Genomic DNA, 8,478 nt, shown 5'->3' on the forward strand with positions numbered 1-8,478 from the left:
GCACCGGGTTGTTGTTGGGAATGCTCCCGTAGGTAAACGCCGTCCGCGGGTCGCCGTTGAGCTTGGTGAGCGGTGCGAGGTTTTGCATCGTGAGGCACGTGCCATGACCACTGCAGTCGTTGGGGCACTCGACTAGCTTGAAATCAGTAACGTCACAAAAGTCGCAAATTTTGCAAATTTCGCAAAAGTCGCAAAATTCAAAACGTACGCCGATTGCACGCGGCGCCCGTGAAGCGCGTGTCGCACAAGCACACGCCCCGCGTTCGGTCGCACGTCCCCGCATTCGAGCACTCGGCGAGTTGGTGTGCACCATTCGGGCTGCTTGGTATATCAAACCAAGAAGTGCCCATCGGACATTGCTCTATGCACATTCAGATTCAGATTCAGAAAAGAATTGCACGGTAGACAGGAATGTCGTACGCTCGGAGCAGTCGCCGCCTTGGAACCCGCTGGCACAAATGCACGCAAACGTCGGGGGGCCTTGGCAGACACCGTGGCCACTGCAGGCCAAGGTTTTCCCCTACCCCTCGCATCGACACTGGACGAGCACAGCAGTTGCGGTCTACCGGACACTGCGTGATGGCCAACGCGACGGCCCCGCAGTCGCCGCGCCGACCCACGTTGCCGTAGCCGTCGCTCGAGACATAGTTGGGAAAGCAGTTGCAGACGCCCTACGCATGTCGTCTGATTGATTGCTAGGAATCTTCGACGGACGCACCGTCGACCGGTCGCAAAGACCGCGGTTGGAGCAGTAGGCATCTTCCTTTGTGCCGTGCACCGTCGTGACAATGGTCAGCCGGGGCGACGTGCCGACCGTCGTTAGCGTCAAGGCGCCGCCATTGCCCACCAGCGACGGCAGACTAGACACAATACAGAATAGCACCGTTGTCGAGTCATTCGTCGAAACCACATACTTGCCAAAGTCTTGTGTGAATTCGATCGTGATGGCATGACCGAGCACCGTGCACGCCGTGGGCGTCAGACCCGAGAACGTGACGACGACACCGTGGAGCGATGGAAGTGCCTACCATCCGATGTCATTAGTGATGACGACGCAGTGATCGAATGCATGTAGACCAAGAGCTTGGCTTGCATACTGGCGGCCGAGTCGGACACTGGAATCGGCGCCGTGGTAAAGCCTCGAAAGGCCAGCGTGAACGACCCGCCCTACATATACGTCGATAGCACCAGCGTCTTGGCCGCCAAGCGAACCGTGGCCATGCACGTGACGACTTGCTTTTCATTGAATTGGACGCCGTTGGGGTCTTGGGTCGTGCCCGTGAGGGGGTCGTCGCCGCGGGGGCAGTGCACTATCGCGCGATCAACCTCGATCGAATCTCAAGCCAGCAAGAACAAGTACTCTCGGTGCAGCTGTAGCCTGTAAACGGATCGTCGCACTGACAGCCGTAGATCTGGTTGGCGTCCCATGGCGTCGTGTAGGGGTGCACCGTGCCAAGACCTGGATCCTTGGTCGTCGCGAGCTGGCTCATCGAGAGGCACGTGCCGCGGCCGTTGCATTTGCAAGCCACTAGCGCTCAGATAGGACACCGCTATTCACGTTCAACGGTACTGCGGTCGCAGGCAGCGCCGGTGAAGCCCGGGGAGCAGTCGCAGAGCCCTGTCGCGCGGTTGCAGACACCTCGGTTGGCGCACTCGGCGAGGTTGTGCGCATTCTCGGACGACTGCGGGTAGTCGGCCCACGCTGTGCCCATTGGACACTTGACTAGAGTCGTCATAGGAGGTTAGGAGGTTAGGAGTGAGACAACGTACGCAGCGAGCAGTCGGCGCCCATAAAAGATTGGGAGCACTGGCAGACGCCTTGAAAGTGACAGAGGCCGTGGCCACTGCAGTCGTTGGGGCACTGAGACGCCCGTGCCATCTGCAGCGTCACCGCCGCCGCAAGAAGCACTCGAAGCACCACCATTTTACCCTGTGGTGCTATTCCTGGGTCCAATGACCGTTGCATCCGGAAGTACATACGTGTAGTACATTGCAGGACCAACATTGCTAGACCTCAACAACAACTACATGGTCTTCGCTGGGAGAATCGAATCCAAAGGCGCTTTGTGGTATTTCTGGTCTCTCTCTCAAGCACACTTGTGCTAAGCGATGGCGCACACTTTATTAATACAAGCTGGGGCCGGTATCACGGGGTGAAGCACCTCTCGGACCCAGCGCGCCGCGAACAACCAAGTTTTCGTACTAGCTCCCACGCATGCAGGCGTAGCGCTACGTAGGCCAAATTGTTGAGTTGAGTTTCGTCAACTCATGATGTCAACACAAACACGTTGGATGGATGCATCGATGATAGATGGTGCTACTTGTGCCATCGCTCACAGGGTTCCATGCTCTCTCGACCCATGGTCATCATCCTACATTCTAACCCTCCCTTCGTCTGGCGAGTGCACTACGTAAAGGTGCATCGGTAACTAAGGCCAACTGACAGCTGGAGCCCAGGCCTCAGGCTTCATCCGAACGGTTTCTCGGTAGGACTATCTTTCTGATAGATTGATACAAACACACACTTTGTCCCGACCTCGTGGTTTGAGAGCTGCGTAGATGATAGGTATACCCCGTGCTCAACCACTGAATCAGGCGTCGACTGCCACACTGTCAACATCGTCGGCGCCTGTAGCGACAGCACTTGTCGCATGGTCTATTGCCCATGGCCTGTTGCTCATGGCCTGTACGCAGCTGCAACGACAGCATGCACCCTCCAACGTCAACGATCAAGTCGCTACGTGTAGACTCGCAGCACTTGTGTGTCTTTAGAGGGAGTATGGCGTCGCTACGAGCCCTGCCTCTAAAACTCGCTCGTTCGGAACGTCGCGGTGGTCTTCTTGGGCGGCGGCGACTCGCCTTGGTCTTGAGTGTCACGACGGTACAATCGCACTTCGCGGGGCTTCTTCACGTGCTCCTCCTCTTCCATCCACTCGACAAGCGGGTACACGATCACCTTGTCGATGAGCCAGACGCACGTGAATCGCTGGCCGGTCAAGACGTCGTTGGCGAGCCGATGGTATGTCGCCCAGCCCGTCACGGCAAAGTACGTTGAGAGGACGGCGTCCAGCGTATACGTCTCGCGGCGGGCGAGCGAGCTCACCTAGCATAGACGTCGCATCAGACAAAAGCATGACGTGGCAGCATGCGGTACCATGGCGGTGATCGCGGTCGTCCACACAATCGACTTGACCCAATTGACCGGGCTCTCGACGCGGTGGTAGTACGTGTGCCAGACCATGCCACAGAGGATGAGGAGCGTCGAGTGGCCGCAGTAGATCGTGTCGCGGCACGCCACGAGGCTCACGTTGGTTTGCGACCGAATCCACTCGGCGAGGCTGCGGCGCGAGAGTAGAAAGTGCTGGACGACTTCGCGGGCGCTCGGATTCTTCTCTTCGACGAGACACGTCGGGTTCGAGTCGGGCAGAAACGTCATGAGCGCGAGGAGCGTCCGCGCCATGAGCAGCGCCGCGTAGATGAGAAGGACCCGGCGCAGAATAATGCTGCGCAGGGGATGCAGCGCCACAAAGGTCGCGGTCGCGCCGAGCACGAGCTGCAAGAGAAAGCTCGGCGGGATCGGAATCGACGGCAAAAAGTCATGGCCGACGTCGGGCAGCGCGCTGTGGTGGTTGGGCGTCCGGAAGAACGCGAGCGACTTGACGAGCGCCGAGAGGAAGACGGCGCACGCGAGAAACATGGCCGAGACCGCGAGCCGGCGCGACGTCGGGTAGATGACCGTGATCGCAAAGAAGACGCCGACGCTCAGGAGGAAGAAGTGCTGCAGGTCGAGCGCATCGCCGATCGCGACGCCGACCGTCGCGCCATGGAGCCAGCAGCAGACGCAGAGGAAGCTCGTGAAGACCTTGGACACCATCTCGTCACCGCGTTGCTCTGTGCGGCGCCGCCTCCGAGTCCGGATACCGTGCCAGGTACTTTAACGAATGGCGTTTCCCCATAAAAAAGACTCAGATCCAATACAATTCACGAGATGCAATACTATAAAAACACAAGGTCCATTGTCCGGATACGAAAAGTGAGTAATTGCCGTAGGCAGTCCGCGGCGACCGCCTTCAGCCGACGTTATCACTTACCGCTCCCCAAATGCGGCAAGGTCACCGCTGGTCTGTCACGGCTATAAGAAACTACATCAGAAAGGGTACGCAGGCTGGTATGCAGGCTGGTATGCTATATTCTTGACGTCCACGCAGACGTCCATCCAGTATCCGATGCGGCTGGACCCTAACCCTATCCAATCCGCATGCGTCGATCCAGTGTATACATCGCGCTGCGTCTACGGGCGCTTTCTACCTACGATGGACCGTACTTGTGTCGAGCGTGCCAGGTGCACCAGAGAAGCGTCAGAGGCAGTTGTGCGAGCGAGAACCTACGGCCATACTTGGCATCCCAACCCTGCTCTTCCGCCCCATCAGCGCACTCGCTCTAGCGACGATGGCAGTGCTCTCGTCCCGGCGGTCGAGCGTCCAGCGGCGTCGCATCCCTCTCTGCATCCTCACTCGATGGTATCTGCCCTTTTACTTCAGCAGCGTTTAACACAAGACACAGATTGGACGATACAAAAAGCCATGTATTATGAACGTGATCACTCGAAACGAGACGAAGCCTACGTCGCTTACCGGCGGCCCGTGTGGAACTTGTAGAGAATGAACGCAAAGATGAGCTGGAAGAGCACCGTGTACGCAGCGAGGATGCCCATGTTGCGGTTGACGTCGACGTTCTGGAAGCCATAGCGCGTCAAAATCGCCTTCGCCGTCGCGTCCGTCGACTGCATCGGGTTGAAGTGCGTGTACACAAACGACTCGAACGAGTACGTGTGGAAGGCCATGTAGTACGCCCAGATCCAGTAGTCGGGAATCGCGTGCTTGGGCACCATGAAGCCCTCGCAGAGCATAAACATGCCAAAGAGACCGGCGCCGAGCGCAATCCCAATAATGTAGTGGGGCACGGCGGCGGCAATGACACACATGAGCGACTCGGCCGCGACCAGCGACAAAAAGAGGTTGAGGAAAAAATAGCCAAACCCGTTGAGGTCCGCGAGCCAGACCACCAGCATCGTCGAGAGGATCGAGATGAGCGCGATGCCGGGCAAGGCCGCGAGCAAGTTGGCAAATACGTAGCTGCCGACGTTAAGGCCTTGGTTGGCCCGTTCGCGGACAAAGACTGCGCGTTGTTCGATAAAGAAGGGAAGCACAGCGACGCTCATAAAGACGAGGAACGCTTGGACGTAAAAGAGCATCGGCAGCAGATCTTCCTTGGTCAAATCCGTGTTGGTGTGGTAGTACATGGTGCCGACCATGAACGAGAGCATGATGTACATGAAGAGGCGGACCCAGTAGATGCCCGGGTTGCGAATGTTGTCGAGCGTGTTGCGGTGCATGAGCACCATCCACTGCGTCAAGCCGGACGCGCCTTGGCTCGGCACCTTCTTGGGCGAGAGGACCGAGGCGGCGTGGCGATCGGCTTCAATGGCCCGGACAATACCGTTGCAGAGCTCGCTCGACGCATACGACTTGACGAACGCAGGGACGTCAGCGTGGCCCTCAAAGTCCGTGTTGACGAGACTCACAAAGTACTCGGCCGGGTTCGTGTACAGCGGGCACGGGTAGTTGAGCGACTCGAAATGGGTCAGCGCGGCCGATGGCGCGCCATAAAAGACCGTGCTGCCTTCGACAAGGATCGAGACGGTCGAAAACATGTTGTAGACCTCGGCCGACGGCTGGTGGATCGTGCAAATGACCGTGCGACCCGTCGCGCAGAGCTTCGCAATGTACTTCATAATGTGGTACGTCGACGCCGAGTCGAGACCGGACGTCGGTTCATCCAGCAGCAGAATCGACGGGTTCGTCAAGAGCGCAATCGCAATCGAGAGCCGGCGCTTCTGGCCACCGGAAATGCCCTTGAAGAAGAGGTCGCCGACGCGCGTGTTGGCGCAGCTCGTCAAGCCCATGTCGGCAATCGCGGCCTGGACTCGCTCTTCCTGGACCGCATGCGCATCCTGGAGCGAGATCTTGGCCGCAAACCGCAGCGTCTCGAGGACTGTAAACGACCCAAGGAGCGAGTCTTCTTGGGCCACGTACGTGGCCATTTTGCGGAACGACTTGGAGTGGCGCGTGTGGCCATTGACTTCGATGTTGCCCTCGATCGTACCGCTCGAGACGCGGTCGGCGAGGATGTCGAGGAGCGTCGTCTTGCCGCTGCCGGACGGCCCCATGATGGCCGTGAGCTGGCCGGGCGAGACGTGGCCATGGATGTTCTTGAGGATCGTCTTGGGCGGGCCGTTCTTGCCGAGAAGCGTCGTGGGCTGCACCGTGTAGCGCAAATTGTGCCAGCTCAACGTCGCCGGGTCGACGCTCTCGTGGTGCGTCTCGCCGTTGACCGCGAGCGTGAACGGCGTCTCGAGCGTCGAGAGGAACTTGTTGTTATCGCTCGGTGTCTCCATTCTAGCCTACTTGGCACTCTTACTGGCAATCACGAAGTGAGCGGGTCGGTCGTTGGTCGTTGGTGGCCAAAAAATCCACGTCCCTTGGCAATGCACCTCTGCGTGTCCCACATTCAATCATTTATACATTGGTGAAAAATGTGAAAATACAGCGACGAATCGCCACTGGCGATTTTAAACTGCAATGTCGACTGCAATCTCAACTGCAATCTGAAAATCGGAAACGGTGGCTACTCGGACGCAATGTTCTGTACATGCGTCGAGCCTGGCTGCAGGAAGAGCAGTCGCTTGGCCCAATTACGAAGCGATGCGAGCGAGTGTGGAGTGCGGTGCGAGAGATGAGGGACAGGCCGCGTGAAAAACATCGGTGGTTTATTTCCTTCCCTTCCCTTGCAGCTGGGGGCGTCGAACGTCGAAGCGTGCGACCAACGGCACATCTGGTGCCACCGCGTTACTGCTTGGCATGACGAATCGCGCATGCTGCAGTGAGCTGTCGTGATCAAGTAAAACGCCCGGGCGTCTCCTCCTGCGTACACGGTGACCGACGCTAATCATAACGTGGCAACGTCTCGGCGATGCAACGAGCTTGGTTGGCGGTGAATCGTTGGTGGTTGAGCTCGTTTTTCGACAAACACTAGGATGTGTGTGATATAAAACCGTCGAATTCATTTGATATAAATTGACTGGAAAGACGAGTGCTGCCCTCGCAAGATTGGTGTGGCCTGCACACACGCCTGCTTATCGTCCTAACTTTTGCCCACTTCGACGTGCACTTGCACTGCTCGGAAACGCCAGCGCCGGCTGCTGCACGATGCCGTCATCGATGGCGTGCTGGCTTAGTACCATTTGTATTGGCGACGATGCCGTCCACATCCATCCAAGTATGGATCTTTTAATGCGCTCGTACGAGTTCATGAAGAGCTCTCTTTGTGATTTAGTGACGACGTAGCATCCGTCAGTCCCTACCCTGGTCTGCAGTCGTGGTGAGCGCATGACGGCCGCGCTGTCAAATCGTTCTTTTTCAAGACGCTGTCATCGCACGCCAGTAGTCGACGCGTCGTCGTCCTACCGCGATGAGTAGTAGCTGGAGATGCAGCGGATGGCTGTCTTTGCCTCTTGCTCGGTTGCTTGCCCATTCATTGCTACTCACAACGCGCGCGATCTTACGAGCGCTTCGTCTTGTTGCAAGGTCGACGGCACGTTGCGTACACCCGCATCTAGAGCCTTTCTTCCCGTTTAGAGACGCCGCTAAATAAACACCAAACAAATAGTCGGTCGCGCTCTATCGTCTTGCCTGCGTCTACGACGAGACGGACGCTCAATCGAGCAGCGTTCGAGTAGCCACGGGACACATCGAATGTGGCATGATGCGCCCCCCGACCACGGTTCTTGGTGGTGGCTGGCTCTTGCTACGTTTCTCGTGCCAATCGACTTTAACGAAAGACACCGTGTTAGTCTCACCCACGTCCACTCTTGAAAGACAGATATCCAGCGTAGACACAAGCGCGCGTCCAACTCCACATACTGCGTCAAAGCTGAGTAGCTTGGCAGTCCCGCGCATTCTCTGTTGGTTGCTTGCTCGCGATCGCACGTCTTGATCGCTTACCGACCACAGTCATGGTAGAGAACATGCCAGTACCCTCTTCTTCGCGGTGCCGTGGTCCTCCATGGCCTCGAAACACTGGTCCGAGAGCGATCGGCGCGGAGGAGCGATTAGCAACGACCCAAGCGTCGCACGCGGTGTCGCCTCGCTCAGGACAGCCTCGTTCGTCGAGCGTCGCGAACGTACGACAGTGTCTACTCGGTGTCTACGCAACTCCAGCATCAGGAGCATCGGCGTCGATGATGACCCTTGCCGACGGAGCCGACGACAGGCGGCCTCCACTGTGCCTCGGCCCACCATGGCACCCGCATTTGAATCATGTCTAGCGTATTAAAATAATTCTAGGAAAATTATTCGGCCGCAAAACGTGTGTTTTTGAACATGTCCCACACCATTCTCATATCCATTAATATCACTA

The 8,478-nt window shown here is 57.6% G+C and overlaps 3 protein-coding genes across 3 annotated transcripts in view; all 3 read right to left on the reverse strand.

Moving 5' to 3' along the window:
* Positions 1 to 1,924, reverse strand: part of SPRG_21554 (hypothetical protein) — a gene marked incomplete at both ends in the record, with an annotated part of 2,601 nt that extends 677 nt beyond the window's left edge. Inside the window, 11 exons of the mRNA XM_012355423.1 lie at positions 5 to 132; positions 209 to 361; positions 421 to 520; positions 567 to 671; positions 719 to 860; positions 915 to 1,024; positions 1,078 to 1,167; positions 1,213 to 1,310; positions 1,361 to 1,528; positions 1,571 to 1,723; positions 1,771 to 1,924. Of these exons, the coding sequence (XP_012210813.1) occupies positions 5 to 132; positions 209 to 361; positions 421 to 520; positions 567 to 671; positions 719 to 860; positions 915 to 1,024; positions 1,078 to 1,167; positions 1,213 to 1,310; positions 1,361 to 1,528; positions 1,571 to 1,723; positions 1,771 to 1,924 (1,401 nt within the window). The remainder of the gene's footprint in view (positions 1 to 4; positions 133 to 208; positions 362 to 420; positions 521 to 566; positions 672 to 718; positions 861 to 914; positions 1,025 to 1,077; positions 1,168 to 1,212; positions 1,311 to 1,360; positions 1,529 to 1,570; positions 1,724 to 1,770) is intronic.
* Positions 1,925 to 2,743: 819 nt separating this feature from the next.
* On the reverse strand, positions 2,744 to 3,929 carry SPRG_15449 (hypothetical protein). Its single transcript, XM_012355424.1, has 2 exons — positions 3,155 to 3,929; positions 2,744 to 3,103 (listed from the first exon to the last, which is right to left on the reverse strand). Exons 1-2 carry the CDS (start codon positions 3,872 to 3,874, stop codon positions 2,804 to 2,806), a joined length of 1,020 nt encoding a protein of 339 aa, XP_012210814.1. The 5' UTR covers positions 3,875 to 3,929; the 3' UTR covers positions 2,744 to 2,803.
* A 635-nt stretch (positions 3,930 to 4,564) lies between these two features.
* On the reverse strand, positions 4,565 to 6,457 carry SPRG_15450 (hypothetical protein; the record flags this gene model as incomplete). Its single annotated transcript, XM_012355425.1, has 1 exon — positions 4,565 to 6,457. One exon carries the CDS (start codon positions 6,455 to 6,457, stop codon positions 4,631 to 4,633), a length of 1,827 nt encoding a protein of 608 aa, XP_012210815.1. The 3' UTR covers positions 4,565 to 4,630.
* Between the last annotated feature and the right edge of the window lie 2,021 nt (positions 6,458 to 8,478).

The sequence above is a fragment of the Saprolegnia parasitica genome, assembly GCF_000151545.1.
Source record: "Saprolegnia parasitica CBS 223.65 unplaced genomic scaffold supercont2.242, whole genome shotgun sequence".
NCBI classification, from domain to species: Eukaryota; Oomycota; class Saprolegniomycetes; order Saprolegniales; family Saprolegniaceae; genus Saprolegnia; species Saprolegnia parasitica.